The 24,860-nt window shown below is 35.7% G+C and overlaps 1 protein-coding gene across 6 annotated transcripts in view; it reads left to right on the top strand.

The window, feature by feature from the left end:
• Nucleotides 1–24,860, top strand: part of UVRAG (UV radiation resistance associated) — a 313,277-nt gene that overhangs the window by 184,670 nt on the left and 103,747 nt on the right. For all 6 annotated transcript variants that reach the window (XR_005375642.1, XR_005375643.1, XM_038568582.1 and 3 more), the window contains exon 12: nt 4,511–4,676. Coding sequence is in view for 4 of the 6 variants with exons in the window: in XM_038568582.1 (XP_038424510.1) it covers nt 4,511–4,676 (166 nt within the window). In the remaining 2 variants the exon portion in view is untranslated. The remainder of the gene's footprint in view (nt 1–4,510; nt 4,677–24,860) is intronic.

The raw sequence follows: 24,860 nt of genomic DNA, 5'->3' as shown, positions 1-24,860 counted from the left end.
GCCATCAGAAGGGGAGCAGGAAAACCTTCACAGAGAAGATGGTGCCTGAGGTATCTTAAAAGATGACATAGTATTTCTCTGTTGAAAGAAGGGTAGAAGGACATTTTAGATTGGGCAAGTAGAGAAATATGGTAACATGGGACATCATGCATGGTGTTTCTTGTTTATTTAATTCTCACAACTGTGAGAATTAATTCCTTCTGTGAGAGAAAGAATCCTACTAAATTTTCTTAAGGACAAGAAAATTGAGGCTCAGAGAGATTAGTTAATTTTTCCAAAGACTCATACTAGCCAGTGGCAGAGCTAAAGTCATTTCTGGTCAGCCTGATTTTAAGGTCCATATTATTCCTGTCATGATGCAGTTTTTGTCCTTGTTTTGAATAAACCTTTTCCAAACTTCTGACAACTTTTAGTGGTCTGTAACAGCTGCATTCTTGGTTCTTCTCTAGTAAGGAACTCCAAACTGGTTATTCTCTGATATTCACGACTTTGCTGGGACAGACTTTCCATTGCTTGGGTTGACACTGTCTGGGAAATTCTACCGTAGTGACCCAACCTTTATTGTGCTTTTTTAAATGGGTAAGTTACTGGTAGAGTATGCCAAAGAGGCCTGGACATGATGGGAGAAAGTTGTCTGCTGAAGGGTATTCATTTGAGTTCCATTGACTGAGACATTTCTCGTAAAAAAAAAATTGTTTGTGTGTGTTTTTAAGTAATCCATAACACGAGAGCCTTTTGTGGTAATGAGACCCAGATTTCCTTCTGTGTCTGTATCCCTTTATGCAGGCATGATTTCTTGGAAAGGAGAGACCATATGTCAAACAGTGTCTCATTGAGAACATGGAATGATTCCATAGATGCTGTGGCAGTGATTAGAGTCTTAAATATTTTGTCCTGTCTGGATCAGTGGGTGCTTGGTTCCTTAACAAATCAGCTGCCTCAGTGATTGGGAAGGCAGGATGGTAAGAGCCTTTAGATCACTTATTATACTTGGATGCATTTGAATATTAATAGTTTGTCCAACATAGAAGTCGAAGGGGCATTTAAAGTAATTTGTAATATTGTTATGGCCATTGTGGGTTGATGATATTTATTATCACAAAAATTACACAAAAGCTGCTTCTCTGAATAACTATCTACATTTAAAAAACAAGGAGTTATTATAAGGAGGAAATTGCAGATTTTTGTTTTGTTTTTAAGCCCCTGAAAACATTGTTTAAATTAGGATCTTTTTCACACACCTGAGTCTTATAGTTTATTCCTGTTCCTCCCTGAATCCTTCCACACCCCCGCCCCAACTTCTTCTCACCAACAAACATATCATCTGTAACCTTTCTAACCCCCAGAGCAGCATAAGGAACACAAACCTCTGCTCTGCATTAGGTGTTAGGGACGTCATTAATGCTTACTGGAAAAGCACACCCCAGAGAGCCAGGTTTTGGCTTTGGCAGGTAAAAAGTCTTTTAGATCTTGGAATGCTGGAAACCTTAAACCTTTTGGTTTTTTTAGCTAAAGTGATTGGCAACAGAAAGTGACATCTGAGGTTCGTGGCCAGCAATAGCCATAATTAACCACATGAGCTCACATTTTCCCACTGGAGGTTCAGTGGTCTTGGGGTGATGAAAGTGACTTCCCTACCAGGAGGTGGTTTTCCTTTTGAGGGTATTGGAATACCCTTGGGCCCTGTAATGCCTCACCCGTGGTCCTTTTAAAATGCTTTTTAATATAAAGCTTCAATATTGGAAATCCAACACCATGATGTTTAACAGTGAGGCTGTGCCTGAGCACTGTGGCCTGGAATGGGAAACAACCTAGGGTTTTTAATAGGTGGAGCAGGGAGTCTTGTGGTGGAAACAATGGTGAGTGCAAATAACCAGAATCAAAGTTGATTTCCAGTATTATCCAGTTTCCAGGTTTTGCTGTTTCTGCTTTAATTTTAATTTCCATGTGTCGGCTTCTCTTAGAGATGCCTTTTTATCTTAAATTTAAACAAAATTGTTTTGATCGTTGAAGAAAGGTGCTGTTAGGAGACTAGTTTTTGTTTTTCTAAAATTTGCACATGCAATTCCTTAGTATTAATCTTTTAGAAATATGGAAAAATGTAGATGCTTGCGTGTTTAGCGTTGGATAGGTTTTTTTTTTTTTAAGCATTCATAGTTTGTGTTTGACCTGTTTGGAAGGCTAATTAAGAAGCCTTCTACTGCTTTCTAGAAGTTTGCAAATTCTTTGCTGTCTGGCCACGTAGGAAAGGAAAAGCTTAGTGGAAAGCACATATAGGAAAGTCCAAACAGTGTTGCATTATCCTTCATTACTGTAAATTGTCTTCTTCCTCTCCTCCTCTCCCTTCATAAGAAGATTCTTAAAGACCAAGTCCTTTATACTGATAGGAATATTTCAAATTCGATAAGCCCTATCCTTTACGGAAAGCAGGAGATGCAGGATTTAGTGGCCTCTGAGGGAACTCACTGTCCCAGCTCTGACTCCAGGAATAGATATTTGGGCAGTGAGGGTATATATACAATTCTACCTTTTACTCCATCTCTCATGGATTTTACCTATATGGCTCTGAGCTAATTACTTACACCACCTGAATCTTATTTTTCTCACCTCTAAATTGATAGCATCAGACTCTGTGACTTCTAAGGTCTCTCCTAGCTCTAATATTATATGATGATTTAATTATAATGTGATGAATATAAAGTGTAGTATAATGTAATTTTAGCCTCTAAGGTGGTGTGATACACAGACTTCAAAAGAAGTCAAGTGTTGTAGTCCTCAAGGTACTTGGCTGGGACTGGGGCAAGGGGGCATGGTCTCTAAGAACAATTAGGATTCTAGTAAGGGCATGATTGAGTAGTCAGTTGGAATGAATACTATTCCTTTTTTTCCCCCCCTTTTTAAAAATCAGTTTGGTTTGAGAGAGCATCAAACATTAGTTGAGAAGCCCATTCTTATTCAAGTGTAGTACAAGCCACCAGGAACTTTGTGTTCTTTGCTCTTACAAAAAAAGTGTGAAGAAACTGAGGTGGTACATGTGTGTCACATACTTGGTACATTCTAGGTTCCTGGCTTAAGAAATTGTTGTGTGCTCCACAGTAAACTTCTGAGACAGTATGATAGAGTGCTTAAGGACAGAGGCATTGAGACGGCCAATCTGTATTGTATTACTATATTACTTGAGGCAGATTGCTTAACTTCTTTGACCATTAGTTTCTTCATCTACGAAATAAGTGAAATAGCATATAAAAAGGTGCCCAGTTTAGTAATTGTTGATGAATTAATGACTGTCAAAAATAAAGTACTGTAGTCAGTTCCTGGCAAAAGAGAAGTATACAATGAAAGTTACCTATTTTTATAGTATAGTCAAAGAGATAACAAGAATCTACCATGGTTGTCAGTAGTGGAAAATGAACTGATGATAGATGACTATAGGGGCATTCATACAACACGAAGGTAGTACTTAGATAACTAAGTATAAGTATAAAAAATGTAAAAAACATTACTAATGATTGAAGTTAAGGTACCCTTAGAAATCAGGAAACACTCAAGCCAAGGATATCTCTCAATCATTTCAGCTTTCCTCTAGCCAAAGATAGTCTAGATTATGAGTTAAAATCTTCCAGTGTGTCTATATGTGAACTTTTAAAAGTATTTTGGGAATACTATACTACCAAACATTTACTTTTCTCTTCCTCCTGGGCAGGCTTAAAACGTTTTGTTGTATTACTCTGTTCTAAGTACCTGATGATTATTATCACTTGGTAGGTAGTAGTAGCAGAAATCTAGATGTGAGTTAAAAATATAATTCTCTGTGACTTCTTAAAAGATAGATGCTTGTGTTTGACTGTAGGGGACATACATTTTTCCCCAGCAGTTACTTCCACCTAAATTGCATAAATAATATATATAAACTGTGGTTTTTGACATTTTACTATTTAAAATATTTTTCCTCCCTATCCTATTTCAAATTTCACAGTCTTATTTATGCACTACTATCTTTATGGATATTGAGAAGGTACCCCATCAGGATGCATTGTGCTTTTTCACTTCACCGTAAACTTAATTTGTACAATAGTACAATAGTACAACTATATTGCTTATAAAGTTGTTAATGAATAAAATATATGATGCTCATATAGTGCATTATGATAAAACTCTGTAACTAATTTTCACATCATATGATAGACTAGATATTAACTCTGCCTTGAAAAAAAGTGCTGAGAAAGAAAGTAATGGATATTTAAGTATATTAAGAACTCTTTCTTAAAATATATAAATGAAGTGTTAACCTCAGAACAGTAATCATTGAGCAATAGTTTTAAATATAGTAGATGAAATCTCAAGTCTTGTTAATATATTTAGATTTGTATAAAATTCATGTAATTTAAATGTGGTTAATATTTTATTTACCAGTTATTCTAAAATCTCTTAAAATTGATTTATTATGTTCTTATAGCTACATTTATAAGGTAAATAATTATTTTCTTTTTCTCTGCTTTTGAATTTACAGCAAAAGATGATGGAAGCATTGCTGTTGCCCTTGGTTACACTGCGCATTTAGTCTCCATGATTTCCTTTTTCCTACAAGTACCCCTAAGATATCCTATAATTCATAAGGGATCTAGATCAACGATCAAAGATAATATCAATGATAAGCTGACTGAAAAGGAGAGAGAGTAAGTATCTTTTTTATATACTTTTGACATAAGCCAGTTTGAGACATGGAGTATATTAAAAAATACAAAATGTGACCTAGATTGTGGTGATTTTTTGTATGTCCCTTGTAAAGTGCTCCATTTCTTTTAAAGAGAATGTGGTTATTCATTTAGATTATAAAAAATCAAATCCTACACTTCTTAAAATTACTGATTGACTCAGTTAAGTTTAATTTGCTTTTGTGAGAAATAAGTATTATGTACTCAGCAGATATTCATGTAGTACCTCTTGCCTGCCAGTCAACAAGTGAAATAATTTAAAGATTTGTCAGACAAGTAAGAAAAGCAGGTTGTACATGTCTGAAAAGTAAATTAGTGAACTGGAAGATAGGTCAGTAGAAAATATATTGACCAAAGCACAAAGAACAAAAAAGATGGATTATATAGAAAAGTGCTAGGCTCATGTAGTTCCCAATAAAAAAAGGTCTAAGGTATGATATGTATAGTTGGGATTACAGAGAGGGAGAAGAAAGTACATAGGGTAAATGCAATATTTTAAGAAATGACAGAATATTTCAAATTTGATGAAACACCTCAAGCTACAAATTCTAGAAGCATTAAATACCACCCATAATAAGTACAAAGCAAACATATTTAGGGAAATTATAGTAAAATAGCTGAAAACCAAAGACAAAGTGAAAATATTAAAAGTACCTAGAAAAAAAAAAGATAAGCATCAAAAGAGCAGTAATTAGACTGAAAGCTAATTTCTCAATAGAATCTGTAGGAACTGTAAAGGTGATACAACATTTTAAAAAGACTGTAAAACAGAGGGGCCTGGATGGCACATCAAACTATTGGTTTCAACTCAGATCATGATCTCAGGGACATGAGATCGAGCCCAGCATCAGGCTCTATTCTCAGTGTGGAGTCTGCTTTTTTCTCTCTCCCTTTCCCTTTGCCATTTCCCACTGCTCCCCCCCTTCAAATAAATAAACCTTTAAAAAAAAGTACTGTAAAAAAATACTGCCAACTTAGAATTCTATACTCAATGAATATATCCTTCAAATTAAAGGCAAAATAAAAGTCATTTCAGACCATAAAACTGAAAAAATGCATCCCTGCAGACCTCTACTAAGAGAAATACTAAAGGCAGAATAGCCTTTAGCACAGAAACTTGGAAATATTTGCAAGAAAGAAAAAGGACAATAGAAAGGGTAAGTATAAGTACATCTAAATTAATTTTGACTACAAAACAAATGGTAGTGTCAAAAAATATGAAATACACATAAATAAAATATATGTGGTTATAATGCATGACTAACACAAAAGTTGGGAAGTGGAAGTGGAGTTAAAGCATTCCAAGATCCTAGCATTGTCTGAAAAAGGGTAAAGATACTGCTTTATAGTAGAATACTAAATCAAGGATGCATGTCTAGTCTCATAACCACTAAAAGAATTATTGGGTACAAGCAAAAAATTAGAGGATATAAATAGAAAAAAAATTTTAAATACTTGAATTCAAAACAAGAAAAGAAAGGAAAATGAACATTAAACAAGTGCAACGAACAGAAGATAAATAATAACTTTGTACTTAGGAACTGAAACTTATTCTGCAGTTACATTAAATGTAAATGTTTTAGTGTACTATGTAAAAATAAAGATTGTCAGGCTGAATAAAAAAAACTACACTTACCTTGCGAGATATACATCAAATATAATGACATAGAAATATTGAAAATGTAAGAGTGAGTAAAGCTGTGTTATGCAAATATCCATATGAGAGCTAAGATAACTACAAAATGAAGTTTGAGGCATTTTAAATAAGTGGAGTATTTTATGTTAATACTGTCAATTATACACACACACATATGCACACACATACACCTAAAAGCATGACTTCAAACATATAGACAAAAATTTACAGAATTACAAGGAAATCCACAATCATAGCAGAGGACTTTAAATTTTTTTTATTATTAGAAAAAGCAGATAAAAGAATCAGAATCTAAAAGACTTGCACAGTGCAATGAACTAGACCTGAGTTAATGGGTAAAGAATATTGCACCAACGTCTATAGAGTATACATTCTTTTCAGGTATACATGAGACATTTACCAAAATTTGATTATGCTGAGCCTCAACAAATTTTAAGAGATTAAAATAATTTATATTATGTTTGCTGACCACAGTGGAATTTATGAGAGATAAATAATAAAATCCCCAAATGTTTGGGTATTAAACAGTGTTCTTCTATAAAACCTATAGGTCAACAAAGCTATAAAGGAAGTTTGAAATTATTTTGCACGAAATGATAGAATATAACATATGAAAGCTTGTAAGGTGCAACTAAATCTGTACCAAGAGGAAAATTTATTTCCTTCAATGGTGTATTAGAAAAAAAAAGAAAGATTTATAAATCAGTCATCTTAAGTCTCCTTTTGAAATTCCCAGAGAAAGTAGAGTTCATTAAATCCTAAGAAAGTATAAGGAAGGAAAGAATAAAGGTAAGAGCAGAAATTAGATGGACAATTGAACAATGGAAAAAAAAATACAGGCAAAAGTTCTAACCTTTGATACAACTGGAAAATGGATAAGCCCTTAGCAGGACTAATTTAGAAAGAGGAGACAGGCAAAACAACTAGTAAAAGTAAAGGGGAAAAAAGATGTCACTACAGAGATAGGCATTAAAAGATAAGATCTTAGAAACACTATTAAGCTTATCAATTTGAAATTCAAGTACAACTGGCTACATTTCTAGAAAAACACAACTTTCCAAAACTGATATATGAATGATGGAGTTTAGAAAACACTGCACTAGGCTAAGGGGAAGTGGATATAGATGATTCTAGGTCAGTTACTCTCACCACTGGCTGCACATTATTGTCATATTGGAGGCTTTAAAAATGAGCTCCTGACCCCCAGATCCCTGGCTTCTTCCCCAGAAATTGATTCAGTTAACAGGGCCCAAGCATGAGATTGTTTTTTTAAAGCTCCTGAAGTGATTTTAATGTGCAGTCAGGGTTAAGAACCACTATTCCAGATTGAGAGACTGTTGTGTTTATGGGAATGAAGAAATGAAATATCCTCTACTATATTTAGGAAAAACTGCAAGAGGAGAGGCAGAAAAGGTAGGTACCAAATGGAAGAATTTGGTCTTGTATCTGGTAGGACAGTGACCCTCAGCTTGTAAATAGAAGGCAGGAAGCACATATTAAATCAGTGCCTTTTAAAAGCATTGATTAATTGATAGCCAAAGTATTATTCTCAATTTCAGAAAACTTTAAAGAGATCCTGAAATGCATATGTTTGAAAAGAGGGGACATTGGTGTGGTTTCTTTTCTCTTTTTAAAGACTTGAGGTGAAATTCACATAAGATTAACTTTTTTGATATGTAAAATTAAGTGACATTTAGTATATTTGCAATATTTTGCAACCACTGCCTCTGTCTAGTTCCAAAACACTTCATGACCCCAAAAGAAAACCCTGTACTCACTAGGTAGTCACTCCTTATTCTTACCCCACCCAGTGCCCCCTCCCCTGGCAATGACCCATCTGATTCTCCATATAAATCGAATCATATAATATGTGACTTTTTGTTTAAGATTTCTTTCACTTAGCCTGTTTTCAGGGGCATCCATGTTGAAGCATAATCAGTATTTTATTCACTTTTATGGCTGAAGAATATTCCATTGAATATATGTACCACAGTTTTTTCATCCATTCATCTGTTAATGGACATTTGGGTTATTTCCACCTTTGGCAGTTGTGAATAGTGCTGCTATGAGCATTCATATATATAAGTATTTGAGTATCTATTTTAAGTTCTCTTGAAGTAGAATCCTTGGGTCATATAGTAATTATATGTTTCATTCTTTGAGGAACCACCAAATTACTTTCTACAGCAGCTATACCAATTTACATTCCCTGATGTGAAGTGGTATATCATTGTGATTTTCATTTGTAGTTCCTTAATGACCAATGATGTTGAGCATCTTTTCGTGTCCTTGCTGCCATTTTTTTATCCTCTTTGGAGAAATGTCTGTTCAAGTTCTCTGCCTGTTTTTTAATTGGATCATTTATATATTTTATTGGTGAGCAGTAGGACTTCTTTATTCTGGATACTAGATCCTTATCTGATATATCATTTGTAAATGTTTTCTTCCCATTCTCTGGGTGGTCTTTATAGTTTAAGCCCTAAAACGAAGGTATGTATTATGTGCTGTCTTGATGCCTGGTGAAACCCAGAAGGCCTAGAATATCTCCTCCCTACGCTGCTCCTGTGGATAAAGTCCCTTATCTAAATAGTACTCCTTATCCAGGGACCTAGGTATAGTTTCTTCTTATTCCTGAGTAGTGAATTTCAGTTCCTTGCCAGCTGGGAAATTGTGGAAAGAAACCAATCACATCTTCCCTCAAGAACCAGTCAACACTGCATCCTTTTGATATAACAGAGTCTGTCTCCCACAGGCCCTGGCTGTTCACTATCATCCTTTTCGTAACTCCCACGTAACCCTGCATGGCATGTAGTGTCCTCCTCCCCTGGGCTGAGTATATGTGATTAATAAATTGTTCTTCTTCTCATCTGTCATTCATTGATTTTCTCTACTGCTTTTTTATTCTCTATTTTATCTCTACTCTAATCTTTATTATTTGCCTTATTCTGCTAGGTTTGGGTATTGCTTTCTGTTTCTTTAGATACGTAAAGGTAGATTATTATATAAGATCTTTCTTCTTTTAAAGTTTATTTATTTATTTATTTATTTATTTATTTATTTATTTATTTATTTATTTATTTGAGAAAGTGTGTGAGCTGGGGGAGGGGTAGGGGGAGGGAGAGGGATGAGAAGTCTCTGCCAAGCACTAAGCCTGACATGGGGCTTAATCCCATGATCCCATCCACTGAACCCTGAGATCATGACGCGAGTAGAAACCAAGAGTTGGGTGCTCAACTGACTGAGCCACCCAGGTGCCCCAAGATCTTTCTTTTTTTAATATCAGTATTTAAATCTATAAATTTCTACATCCTATTAATTTAGTCCGTTGTGTTTTTATGTTCATTCATCTCAAAGTACTTTTTAATTTCCTTTTTGATTTCTTCATTGATCCATTGGTTAAGAGAGTTTAATTTTCACATGTATGTGAATTTTCTAGTTTTCCTTCCACTATTGATATCTAGTTTCATTCCATTGTGATGGAGAAAATAATTTGTATGAGTTCAGTATTTTAACATTGACTATTTTGTAACCTAACATATAGTCTATCCTAGAGAATGTTCCACGTGCATTTGAGAAGAATGTGTATTCTACTATTGTTAGATGCACTATTCTATATATATATCTGCTAGGTCTAGTTGGTTTTATAGTATTGTCAGGTCCTCTATGTCTTCATTGATATTCTGTCTAGATATTTTATCCACTATTGAGAGTGGAGTATTAAATAAACTCTTGAACTATTATTGCAGGACTGCTTCTTCATTTCTGTCAGTGATTGCTTCATATATTTTGGGACTCTGTTGTTTGGTGCATCTGTTTTTAGTTGTTATTTCTTCTTGATGAATCAACCCTTTCATTGACCTTTTTTGCTTTTTGTAACAATTTTGACCTAAAGATTGTTTTGTCTGCTATTAGTATAGCCACCCCAATTTTTCTTTGGTTACTATATGCACGGAACATTTTTTCCATCTTTTCACTTTGAACCCATTTGTGTCTTTGGATCTAAAATGAATCTCTTATAAGCAACATATAGTTGGATCATGTTTTTTTAATCCATTCTGCAAATCTCTTTTCATTAGAGAGTTTAATCTGTTTACATTTAACATAATTATTTGTATATGTATGTTTCATATTTGTTTTCTTTATTTCTTATACCTTTTTGTGCTTCCTTTTTTTTCCGTTACTCCCCCCCCCCTTTTTGGTATGCCATTTTGATTCAGTATACTTTTTTTATTTGGTATACCATTTCCTTTTCAGTAAATTTTTAAGGGATTTTCTTATTCATTACTCTGGGATCACAATTAGCATCCTATATTTATAACAGTCAAGTATGAATTGTAACAACTTAGCTTCGATAGTATACAAAAACTCTGCTCTTCTATATCTCTATTCTCCCACCTTTATGTTATTGTCAGAAATTATATCTTTATACATTGTGTGCCCATAATACCGTTCTCTTCATTTACCTATGCATTACCTTTACTGGAGATCTCTGTTTCTTTGTACATCTTGAGTTTGTCTTATGTCCTTTCACTTCAACATGAAGCCTTCACTTCTTGCTTGCAGTAACCCTAGCAATCAGCCAGAGGTGAAAGCATAGGGCCTTCTCAGATTTTTTCTGAGTAGGCATCCTATTCTGAGCATGTAGGTACCTTCTATTCTTCCCCAGGATAATGGGCACTTTTGAAAACACTAATATCTCAAAGAAACTCTCCCTAGCCTTACCTCCCAGGCTTTAGACAGTCTGTTGTATGTCTCAGCCTGGATCTTTTGCACACGGAAGCTATGAGATTTGTTTGCCTTACATCAACAGTGTACCCTGCTTTTCACCTCTGAGTGAGTAGTTCAGACTAGTCAAAACCAAGGCAAGTGCCATGCATTAGTAAGTACTTCAAGTAGCCCCTAGACAAGTTAGGACAGATAAACACAAATTTTTTTAGAATAAAATCTGCTTGGCTCCATTATGCACTGGGGATCAAGGCCGTACAGTGGCAGGCTACATTCTTCAAGACCACTACTGAGTTGGGGAGGGAGTTAAAAATAGTGTGAGTAGAAATTCTGTGAAGCTTTCCTCTTGATTTTGAATTTCCTTTTTCTTGATTCAGAGGTCAGCCTGTTGTTGTACACTCCTGACTTCTTCCAGAGTTTAGTAAAGTAGATTCTAACAGTTTTTGCTTAAAAAAAAATAAAGTTTCTCTGGAGGGACAAGTCCTTAGATCTACCCACTCCCCAATTTTTGCTGACATCATTCCATTTGTTTAATGATGAAAAACATTACTTACAAGGGATGAAGGGACCCATGATTTTAAGTAAGCATGACCATATAAGAACAACTTGTAGTTTTGAGAATGGTCACCTCTCCAAACCTTCTCTAGCCTCCATTAAAACATTTCTACTTTTTTGTCAAATTTGTACATGGTGATCTGACTTAAAATATTAGTTATATAGGAAAAGCAGTTTGGGAGCTTGAAGGAAGGATGTCCCTCAAAATGATATTATTTCTTCAGATCAGCTGCACACTTTAATTTGTGAAGGAACAGCTTAACGTGGCCAATTCCAAGTAGTATGTCCAAAGTGTGAGTAGTAGCAATGATTTTGTTTATCGATTAATTTATTTCCCTAATCAGTTTGGGAAGGGCATCTAGATTTAGGTGATTGTGTTATCTGTTTCTTTGGCAGCCACAAGAACCACGGGAATTTCGTTTTTGTGAACTAATTTTTGTATTTTACCTCTATCTTTTCCCTTTACTGAAACATATATTTTATTGATTGTAATATAAGTATTTTTGACATTTTGATATTGCTAAAAATGAGGTGCATCTTACAATTAATGGCATGCCATATTGTGATTGAGAACATTTATCTTTTCTTAGTGATACATAAATTAATGATGCAGTTCACAATTGATGCTCAGATTTTATAAGCTATCATATATTTTAGGTGGCTTTATGCAATTTGGTAAAGTACTTCGTATCCCTTTTGAAACAACATAGATGCACATATAAATATATAAATAAGAGTAAACGTCGATTATGCTCATTGATTGAATCAATCTCTCAGTTATTCTTAGCCTGGATCACAGAAAGAGCATATTAGACTTGATTTTCTTTTCTCCTGAGTGTCACTGTTGATGTAAACCTTTCCAGTTTATTAGGTGGATTCAGGTCTTCATGGGGGATGGAAAACAGGAATCAAATGATTTATCACATACATTATATACTTACTGTAATCGGCCTAAGGAGTCTTCAGCCTCTGCCCTCTAATGACCTGCCTCATCTGGCTATTGGTGTGTGAGATAGTGGAGTTAAGAGTCTTTGTTAGCCAGTTTTGCTGTGCAGGTGGGTGGAGACTAGTTTTTCCTTTGTCTGGCCTGTTTGAAACACAGGTTTGGACTGATGCCTTGCCTAAACCACTACTTGTGCACCTGCACACTGTAAAGGGAAACTCTGAAATCTTTGCAGCATTCATTCTGAGGCTCAGACCACAAAACACGAAGGAATGTAACCAGAGTCCAGCCACAATGTTCTTTTACCCTTTACTTCTTCTTTCACTGAGGACTGACAAGTAGGTCTTCAAGTGATTTTTGAAATGAAATGTATTAGTCATTGTTATTGTGCTACTTAACTGTCTGCTAGATGATACTTTCCGGTTGGATTACTGAAACAATCACTGAGCTAGGACATAGCTGGTCAGAGCATATGGTTTTTTTCAAGCCCTCAAAAAATGTCTTAAGGTTTTTGTTTTATTCTCAGAAGGAGTGGTATAATTGGCAGGCGCTTCTGAAAGTTCTTGACCTGTCCATAACAAGGCTTTTACAAATCTCTCAAAGATGGTTAACTATTTTTCTATAATGAAATTATTGGAACCTACAGGCATGTTAATGCTGCTTTTCTCATTTCATTGATTGTTTTGTTCATATATTTATTCCATGGAAGATCTATTTTTTTTTTTAATTCCATGAAGATCTTGACTAAACCCTAGGAGTTGCCTTTTTTACTGGCTGATTCTGACTTCTTTTAGAGACAGAAATTTTAGAGTATAAAGAGAGTGTGATGTGTCCAAAAACAGATAATACTGGCCCCACATCATAGTCATTGCATGTGGACCTGATGCTCATGAGAGGAGGAAGTCTGTTTTAATGGTCTAATGCCTTTTCTGTGACTGAATGCGTAAGGCAGTCATACGCTTATATGTAAGGAGATTGGCTAGACAGGTTCCAGTCCTGTGACTAGAGTCTTTTATTTTTCTTGCAGCCACCATGGTGTCTAGTTGTTTATGGAGCTCCCTCTTTAGCATAACTAGATTGCATTCTGCCAGGAAGGAAGAGACGGAAATTTTCCAAGTTGCCATAAGCGGAGCGATGGTCTGTTTCTGTATTCCTTCAGCCTACTTTTTGGCCTGGCAACACTAACTTGTTGAATACATGAATGAGAATTTTTCTAATGGTATCTCCTTAAAGCAAGTAGGATACTTTGAACATTGCTTGCAGAGAAGCAAATTCTCTGTAGAAATAGTGACTGGCACTTGGGTTTTTGTTGGTATAAAGCTTATATTGAAAACATAAATGTTTTCAGGCTGCTGTACTTCTGACTCTTCATTTCTATTTTTACCTGCTTCAGGCATACTTAACCACCTGTTGATATATTAAGAATTATAGACTCCTTCCTATAAAAATCCTCAGCTTCTGTTTATTAATCAAGCTGTTTTAATGCAGACAGTTCAGAAATGGTTGCTGTTTTCACTAAATGAGCATCTGTTTGCTTTCATAGCATCCAATTAAATCTGATAGCCTCCTCCCAGAAGTGGAGATTTTCACATCACGCTTCAGCTTCAGTGCTGTGGCTTTAATTTTCAACTCTTCCACTGTTTATTCTATAAATTAGAACATTCTTTATAACCTTTCATCTTCATTTTATTATAGGTTTTTGCTCAGATGCTGGCATTTAGAGCACTCAGTACCATAGATCTGAGACCTTTAAATTGAACAATGAATGTGATAACTTGAGGCAGTGGGTGGACCAATTGCTTTGGTATTTTTGGTTTTGTTTTTTCTTTTTAATTTTTTCCTTGCTGTGTAGTTTAAAAGTATAATCAAATATTTTTCAAGGTGACTAATATTACTGAAATGAATGAAATTATTCTTTCAGATTTTCCACTTGATTACAGGAATGTAAACTAGGATGAAAAATCTCTGTGTGTGTGAAAACTTTCCCAAATGTCTGTAGTCTTAACTCCATTATAACTACTACCTAAGGGAACACCGTGGAACAGACATGAAGACAGAAAAAAAATGTTTATGTCCATGCAGAATTACAGATTTATTGTGTTTTAGCACCAGATGGACTAGAGTATTATTAGATCATACGCTTTAACCCTTCAGTTCACACATGAAAAAACAGGTTAAGAGATGAAGTGAGGTCATGTAACAAGTTAATAACTAAGCATTCATTTTGATATGGCCCACCAAGGAAAGCAAGCCCAGAAGACGGTGTGCTAACTATATAAGTGTAGTACTTTTAAGCAAACACTTGGGAGATGAAAGAAGTGTGTTTATCGGAAAGGGCTGTATATGCAACTGAAATATACCTTTTTCTTATTTAGGGAAATCTCTCTGGTGAAAATGCCATGATGTGTATTCCTGTATATTAAGTAGAGTCACTGTGTTAAGTTCTCATGTAAATGTTATTTAAATCCCATTTATGAGTTGGTTCACTTGACATTGGTTTTTTTCTCTGAAAGGTACGATGCAAAATGCCTCTCTTCTCTCTCTTGCCTCACTTTATTTAAATTGGATGGGATTTGTTTTCAGTTTTTATTTCTAATTATTTAAGGCTTTGAAGTTATATGGGCTTCACCTTTTATCACTGAGCAGCTGTGAAATGTCCTTTTTGAGTCTTGGTTTGCCTGATATAGTACCTATGCCACTAGGTTGTTAGAATTAAAGTAAGCACAGTGTTTGGCACATAGAAGATATTCAATAAAATCTATAGCTACTATTATGTATACATTGAGCTTTGCAACAGGAATTCCAGGCAGCCATGTAATTTTTTTTTTTATGAAATGTAGATGCTAAAAGGAAAGGTGGGCCTAAGGAAATGTTGAGGAAAATTGAAAATCCACCTAGTGGTATAGCAGTAGGTTTTCTTTTATAATAATGCCATGAGGTACACATCATCCTTTTTAGTCAATGACATCAATGCAAAGGACTCATGAGATTTTCCACAGTGCAGGGGAGAAAACTTCCAGGTCTGAAGACTTGTCTCTTTGACTTCAACTATGCAAGGAGGTCAGTGCCTGTTATCCACTAATGAGTCAAACAAGTGTCTGTATCTTAAAAGTTATCAGTCTAGTGAGTGCTGAAGCCCTTATTCTCAAATTGGTTCCAAGCCTGGCCTGCTATTCACTTTTTTGGTCTTATCCCAGTTCCCTCTCAATTCATAACCTATGTTTCAGTCTAACTGTTGGTTTCCAGATATATTACATTGTTTTTCATCTTGATACTCTTTGTGTTTTTCTGCTTGTCTGGAATGCCTGGAATTGAGTACATGAAACCTTTCTCTTATTATCTAAAACTTTTTTCCTAAACTCTTTTTTGATTTCCCATAGTTTGATGTACTCTTATAGCCTTCCTTAATCCTGTGAGCAGTTCTCTCTCAGTAGTATCTCAGAAATGAAGTAAGTTTATGTATACTCTTCATTTAACAATCCAGTGATATAAGTGGTGTGTGCTAGAGTTGTCTGTCCTCTTCTTATCCAAAATATTTTTAGTGTAGAAATTGCATCTTACTTGGCATCAGCTTACTCCATTGCCTTGCAGAGAGCATTGTATTGTGTAGACAATCAATAAATACTTCTTGAAATGAATTAGGAGAGCAAAAGGGATGTTCAGTTTTTGCAAATGCTATTAGGTAATCTGACACTCTACACCATAGGCCCATAGTTTTAACTCTAGATGCTCTGGCCAGGACAATCATTATTTCATATGGTCCCTTAGGACCATGGCAAGCTATTAACTTCAGTGCCTGTTGTAATCCAAGGCACAGGCAGCAGTGCTGATGGGGTTGTGTTCAGGAGTGAGAGCAAAAAGCATGTTTTAAAGTGAGGAATCCCCATGGAAATTTAAGCAGGAGCGATCAACAAAATAAAAATGCAGAAGGTGCTTGCTGGGTGAGACAGGAAATGAACACCTTGTGAAGATTAGGCATTCCACTGAGAGAAGGGAAATGTGGGAAATGAGTCCAAAGTAATTGTGCAGCTATTTCATTGCTGACACTTGGAAGCATATTGTTGTGTGTGTTGTTTTTAATGAAGTGTGCTTTTATAGTGCTGATATTATTATCTGGATGAGGAAATCTTCTCTAGTATTATTGTCATCTCAGCTTTCTGCAACCAACTAAATTAAAATATAGTAATGTAATGGGACAGCGGGATAAAAAAGAAAACCAGATGACTCTGACATGTGACCCCAACTTGAACCTACTACTTTTCTGGTTTGTAGTGTACTCGAATCAGACTGTAATCCTTGACAGGATTGGTGGAGGAGGATAGTATATTTAATTAATAGTGGACTATGTCATGGTGTCACGGGGTAAAGATCGTTACATTATTAGGATATGCAAAATCAATATTTCTCAATAGAACCATCAGGGAGCTCTCCAAGTAGTCCATAGATTGACTTTTTGGAGTCTATCAGTATGTATCATATGACAGTATAGATGCTATGGGTCCTGATATGAATTAATGATTCAATCACCAATGTTGGTGTTATATTGAAAGTAGCACTGTTCTTTTCTTTAGTTCTTATATGTTTGATTTTTTGGTAGGCAAATAATGAGGGATATGAGGATAACTATATCAAGCCAGAGAGTTTTGGAGTAGGTGATTTGTGGACTCTTTTTTTTTTTCCTAAAGAAATAAATGCATGGATGGGGCGCCTGGGTGGTTCAGTGACTGAGCGTCTGCCTTTGACTCAGGTCATGATCCTGGGGTTCTGGAATCGAGTCCCACATCAGACTCCCAGCAGGGAGCCTACTTCTCCCTCTGCCTATGTCTCTGCTTCTCTCTCTGTCTCTCTCTCTCTCTCTGTCTCTCATGAATAAATAAATAAAATCATGAATGAATGAATGAAATTATGTACTCTAAACTTAGGAGAGGAGAAATTATGGCCTTCCTATTTTGGTCTTTTGAAAGAACTTTGGCACTAAACACGCCTTGAGCCAGTTTATTTCACCTCACCATCCTCAGCATACTCATCTGAAAATAAAGATAATGGCTTTAGAGAAATATGAAGAGTAAAAGAATTTATATAAAATTACCATTACATATATTCATTCAGTAAATACTTATACCCTGCATAAATAGTAGTCACAGCATTGATTTCTGTCCCATCTACCTGAACTTTTTTTTGAGATTTTATTTATTTATTCATGAGAGACACAGAGACAGAGACAGAGACACACGCAGAGGGAGAAGCAGGCTCCATGCAAGGAGCCTGATGTGGGACTCGATCCCAGGTCTCCAGGATCATGCCCTGGGCCGAAGGCAGGCGCTAAACTGCTGAGCCACCCAGGGATCCTCTACCTGAACTTTCTGATCTTACTTCATTTCAGTAGAAATGATAAACTTGAGAAGTCCTTAGTTTTTAATTTGGAAAGAATCTCTTAAATAAATCACAGAAACACCAGACCATATTGTGAGAAATCCATAAATTTGTTTTTCATTTAAAAAACTTGCTTAAAATAGAATAAAACATACACAAAAATGAAAAGCCAAGCTACAAATCAGAAGATATTTTGTAGCACATAGATTAACCAGGGGTCAGTATCTAGAGTATATAAGTAAAATCTTCATATCATCCATAAGAAAAGGAGCAGTCAACCCAACAGATATATGGGCCTAGTGTGTAAAGAAACTGTTATAGGGGATCCCTGGGTGGGTCAGCAGTTTAGCGCCTGCCTTCGGCCCAGGGCATGGTCCTGGAGTCCTGGGATCAGGTTCCACATTGGGCTCCCTGCATGGGGCCTGCTTTTCCCCTCTGCCTGTGTCTCTACCTCAATCTCTCTCTCTCTCTCTTTCTGTCTCTCTCTCTCTCTCTTGAATAAAAAAAAAATCTTAAAAAAAAGAAACTTATAAAAGAACAAGCCCTATATGTCTAATAACATTAGAAAAAATACTCAGCCTCTGGAAAATGCAAATTAACACCAGAAGAGATACAACCTGGCAAAAATAGAACGTCTGTCTTAATAACTAATTGGGTGAGCATTTAGAGGAAAAAAAGTTCTCATCCTTTGTGAGAAACAGTTAAATCTGTATGAACCTTTCCCAACAGCCTCACTCCTGGTTATATACTAGTCTCTTGAGTAGCTTTTATATGTATGCAATCTGCAAATGTTTATTGTATCTCTATTGTGATAGATAATTAAACAGTGTATCTTGGTTACCTGTAATCTGTATTGAGATTATTCACAATTAAATAACTAGCATTTAATTTTCTTAAAGTGCATCTATCCTTTTGTGGTAAATTTTTTTCTTTTCTTTCCCAACTACTTCCTTTAAGCTTGGGATGCATGTTTCTTCATATACAGCTTCTTTTTTTTCCTCATTACTAACACAGAGTTAATCTGGGTGGTTACTTTTTCTCATAATTGATATCATTTCTGTATACCAAATCTTGACTGATTTTAAATTTATAGCAGTAGTTCTCCCCATTTCCTCTGGAGCAAATATTGATGTTAATAAGGCCTAGAATTTTGAGTGCTACTCATTTATATTATTAGAAACCTTTTTAAGAGACTTACAAAAGAATTAATATTTCCCATGCTGCTTGTTAGTAACTCTCATTAACGTAAATGATGGCTCCCAGGTTCATGGTGTGGAGAGTCTAGTGATGAAATCCTAGAAGTGTTAACTGTAGTAAGTTATAGAAATTTACTGCTCTAAGTTAATTAAACACACCAATAAGCAACTGAAGCATTTTATTATTTTAATTTGTATAAATATAAGGCTGGTAAGCTAATGAGAAGTGGCAGGTCCCTTGGAGTTTGATTGACACCTATACTAAAACTCTTTTAAATGTGTAGATGACGCATGAATTTATTGAGACAACTTATGTTGTAAGATATTCCACACAGGAAATATTTATTTTTGAATGTGCAGTAGCATAATTTTGTCATTCCAGCTTTAAAAAATTACTTACTAGAGGAGAAACTTTTTAGAAGCCACCTCCTAATATTGAATTTGCTAAAGATTGTTCTGCATGAGAGAGACAGAATTTATTTTATTATTTTCTGGTTTCTGTGTTATTGTGGTCTCTGCTTAGGTCACAAAATGGGAGTTTTAAAAATTGGTTGAAGAGCAATTTGGTAAATAGCCTGTTATTTCCCCCTCAGAGATTTTCAGAGGAAATGATAGATGGTATTCCATTCTCAGAGGATACAGGTTGGTCACATTTAATTGTAAGAAGTTCTCCTTCATATTTTGTACCATTTGGGAGGGAGAACCAGTCATTATGTTCACCAGATATCTTTTGAGCAAAATATCCCTCTTTTCTCTATTGTGTTCCAAACATGTGAACTTGAAGAAGATACTAAAAAACAGGTTGACCATAAATACACTTAAGGACTGCCCAGTCTACTATCCATCTAGAAGTAGTATACTTACTGAAGGCTAAACTGTTTATGGCTTCTTCAGTTGACTCTTTTTCCACTCTAAACTTTTATAAAATATCCTGGGAATAGAAAATCCAGAAGGAAATTCAAGGATCCAGGTAGGAAAGAAGGCAAAAAAAAGAAGAAGAGGAAGAATGCACACCTTTGGAAATAGAAATAATACTTTTTAAAAAAAGACTTAAATATATTCAGAATTCTCAAAGATAAAGGAGGAAATAGCATCCATAAAACAAGAATAGGGGGTTCTAAAACAGAAATAGGCAATTGCAGCTTTAAAAAAGTAGATTTTTTTAAGAAGGTCATTGGAAAGGAAAAGTCTCTTTAAAAAAAAAAAAAAACCTCTTAAGATAAATAGACTGGACACACTTAAGGAGAGAATTTGTGAACAGTGAAATAGGAATGAAAACATCATCCAGAATGCAGCACAGAGAAACAGAAGTATATGAAACAGAAATTACAGGACATAGAGAATGAATGAATGAATGGTCAACATATATCCAAAAGGAATTCTAGGAGTAGACATTAGAGGGAATAGCAAGGAAGAAATACTATTTTTTAAATGGCTAGGAAAAAAATACAGAGAGAAGACTTATAACAAAAAAAGGGGAGACAAATACAACTGGGTGACTCAGTGGTTGAGCGTCTGCCTTTGGCTCAGTGCGTGATCCCAAGGTCATTGGATCGAGTTCTGCATCGGGCCCCTTGTGGGAAGCCTGCTTCTCCCTCTACTTGTGTCTCCGCCTCTCTCTCTGTGTGTCTCATGAATAAATAAATAAAATCTTTTTTAAAAAAAAAAGAAAAACCATAAAACATACTATGAACAATTTTTAAAAATTAGGTAGGATGGAATTTTTTTTTAAAGAAATATAACAGAATTAATTCAAAAAGAAATGAGAAAACTGAATAAGAGTTTGTTTCGAGGACGCCTGGGTGGCTCGGCAGTTTAGTGACTGCCTTCGGCCCAGGGAGTGATCCTGGAGTCCCGGGATAGAGTCTCACATCGGGCTCCCTGTGTGGAGCCTGCTTCTCCCTCTGCTTATGTCTCTGCCTCTCTCTCTGTGTCTCTCATGAATGAATAAATAAAATCTTAAAAAAAAAAAAAAGATTTTGTTTCAGAGTATGGTAGAATAGATATGATAGACCAATACTGAAAATGTAAGATTACAAAAGAAATCTTAAATGTATTTATTAGTTAATAAGGAAATAAAGAATGCCTAAGCCTGGGGCACTGGCTGGCTCAGTTGGTAGCGCACACAGGTAGAGCATGCAGCTCTTGAGCTCAGGGTCATGAGTTCAAGCCCCACATTGGGCAGAGAGCTTATTAAAAAAAAAAAAGAAACTTAAACTAAAAACTGAGTAAAAGCAAGAGCTTAGGGTAAGCAATGAAGCAAGGTTTTGCTTTGAAGGCATTTAATAAATCGAATTTGATAAAAAGCTAATCAGAACAATATGAAAACAAAACTGGTAGACAAACTCATTTATGAACATAAGTACAAAAATACAAAATAAAATGTGTGTAAGCTGAATCTAGCAATGCAGGAGTCAACATTAAAAAAAACCTTCCACATGAGACATAGGCAGAAGGAGAAGCAAGCTCCATGCCGGGAGCCCGACGCGGGACTCGATCCTGGGACTCCAGGATCGCGCCCTGGACCAAAGACAGGCGCTAAACCACTGAGCCACCCAACCCAGGGATCCCCTGGTTATTTCAATAAATGCAGAAAAAGCATTCAATAAATTTAATACTTATTTAGAAAAGCAGTATAGGTTTTGATTAGGAGCATAGCTGTGGAACTAGATGGCATGAGTTTGAATTCAGATTCTTATTTATTGTGTGTGGTAGACAGAAATTGAAACAGTACTCAAGATTTCCTGGTACATGCTCTGTATAATTTCTTCCCTGTGGATGTGGGCAGGACTTGTGAACATAATGGAATTTCATTACCTTAATTAAGGTCACTAACCATTTGATTTTGAGTTAATGGGAAGGAAAGATTATCTAAGTGGGGCCTGACCTAATCAAGTGAGCCCTTGAAAGAGCCAAGAAGCAGACTCTTTGCTAACATGCAGACAAGTAGATAGCCATGTTGTAAACTGCTTATGAAGCCATGTGGCTAACTACACTTGAGGGTGTTCTCTAAGATCTGACAGTGAAATCTAGCTGACAGCTAGGAAAGAATTTGGTTAGTCCTACAACCACAGGAACTAAGTTCTGCCAACAACCTGAATGAACTTGGAAGATGACTCAGCTCCACATGAGAGCACAGCCTGGCCAACATCTTGACTTCAGACTTGTTATACCTTGAGCAGAAAACCCATCCATGCTGTACCTGGACTTCTAACCTCCAGAAACTATGAGCTATTAAGTGGGTGTTGGTTTAATCTAATAAATTTGTTGTACTTTTTAAAGCAGTAATCAAAAATGATTATATCATGTGACCTTGGATGAGTTACTTGATTTCCCTATGCTTTATTGTCTGTAAGATGGAGATAATAATAGCACCCACTTCAAGGGGTGTCTCTGTGGATTAAATGAGTCAATATATGTAAAATAATTGCTAGGTGGTAAAGCCTCAAATGTCCTCAAATAGTACTAATAGTTATTAAAACTCCTGATAAACTAGAAACAGAAGAGAATTTTTTTTAAATGCCAAAGAATGGTTATCAAATCTATAACAAGCTCTAGGCTTAATGGTGAAACTATTCCCATTAAAGTCAGAAAGCAGATAAAGCTGCCAGTTATTATCTTTACAATTATCTTACAATTTGAAGGGACAAAATTGTCTTCTACAGATATGAATGTTATATAGGAATCTGCAAACTATTAGAATTTGAAAACCTAGCACATTTGTTGGATATAAGATCGAGATGAAAATCAAGTAGATAATCTATATACCAGCAATAACCAACTAGAAAATGAGCGTAATTACCTAGTAATATATTTAATAAGTGTGAAAGATCTTTATCAATAAAAAACAGAAAACATAAAACTGATAATAAAACACATATAAAAGATCCAAATAAATGGATGTACATACACACATGCTTGGTTTAACTATATCTTATGCTACTCTGATTTGTTATAACACTGTGTGTAATATTTTTCTTTAAAATTGTTTTTGAAAAAAGTTGTTTTTGAATTTGAAATAATCTCTTAACAGTGTATCGTAAATCTATTTTCTCCCTAGTTATTGGCAGGTACTATCTGCCAATAACTAGATAGAAAAGTTTGGTCTCAAAATGGCTAACCAGAAGTTTGTGCAAATGATAATGCCAGATCTCCAGCAAAGAAATAGAAATATATTACATGGATTTTAAAACGCAGGTTGAAAATGGAAATAGTGAGAAAACCATAACAATCAGTAGCCAAACAGGGTTTGGTAGAAGTTATTTGACATTAAGAGGGAGATCATAGGGTTGGTGGGTGGGTAAAATGCATGATAGAAATTAAAGAGTACATTACTGTGATGAGCATTGAGTAATGTATAGAGTTGTAGAATCATATTGTACACCTAAAACTAATACAACACTGCACATTAATTATACTGGAATTAAAAACTAATATTAATTTTTTTTATTTTAAAAGATCATAAGCATTACTGTAATCTTAGGAAGATTGAGCAGCACTTATATGGAAATATATCAGAAATTATTTTGTCTAAGAATGAATAGGATACTCACATTTGGTGGGGGGGACTTTTGGGGGTATTGTCCAGAAAATCATGGGAGAACCCCTTCTTGCTGCCAGGAGGCAATAAAAAGTTTCCATTTATAAATTAGTGAGTGCAAACTTTAATACAAAAATGGCAAACAGAAGGAGGGAGGGAAGGGGTCAATCTAGACTATATAAAGAACATTTTGGTTCAATAGTTAAAAAGAAACAGCTCAGTTGAAAATTTGTGAAAGGATGTTATATCAGTCAGATTTCAGTCAAGGAAGCAGAATCACTGGGTGTTTGATATAAGGGATTTATTTATAGGAATAAGATACTACACAATGGTGAGAGAAGCTGGAAAAGAGTCCAAAAGGGGGAGTTGGAGGATTGAAGAAAATTCACTGACTGACCCTTCAGAAGCTCAGTGCAGGTGGATGACTCAGTCCAGGACGTGGGGAACAAGATCTATCCAGCTGCTCAGTGGAACCCCAAAGGAGAGCAGGTGGAGACATCTCTGGAAGACTGTTGCCACTGCATCTGGTAGTGGGCTTGGAGTCACGATTTGACAGCAAGGCCAGCAGTTGGGAACAAAAGCTAGATGCAGAATAGGAGCACAAAGGCCAGATGGAATCTGTAGGCAGCCTTATGCCTGCCTCTTACTGTGTCTAACCACTGTTAACTTCAGAGTATAATGACCACTGCTCCACTTCTGTCTTCCAAACTCCATGCAAATTTATCTTTTGTTCAACTCTAGCCTGGATCCATACAGGCTATGGTATTCTGGGAAATAGTTCCAGCTTAGCCAAGTGAACACAGTAAAAACCCACAATAGATATGGATAGGCCGGGATCCCTGGGTGGCGCAGCGGTTTGGCGCCTGCCTTTGGCCTAGGGCGCGATCCTAGAGACCCAGGATCGATTCCCACGTCAGGCTCCCGGTGCATGGAGCCTGCTTCTCCCTCTGCCTGTGTCTCTGCCTCTCTTTCTCTCTCTTTGACTATCATAAATAAATAAAAATTAAAAAAAAAAAAAAGATATGGATAGGCCCTATAGTTTGTTCTGTGAATACAGAAATAACTACAGACAATCGTAGTCACTCAGAAAATTATAGTAGCTTTTGCTGTTTTGGGTACTGCTGTTATATATCTATCTATATCTTATAGCAGTTGT

The sequence above is a fragment of the Canis lupus genome, chromosome 21 (genome assembly GCF_011100685.1).
Source record: "Canis lupus familiaris isolate Mischka breed German Shepherd chromosome 21, alternate assembly UU_Cfam_GSD_1.0, whole genome shotgun sequence".
Taxonomy (NCBI): domain Eukaryota; kingdom Metazoa; phylum Chordata; class Mammalia; order Carnivora; family Canidae; genus Canis; species Canis lupus.
This window is presented reverse-complemented; position numbering and strand designations above follow the sequence as displayed.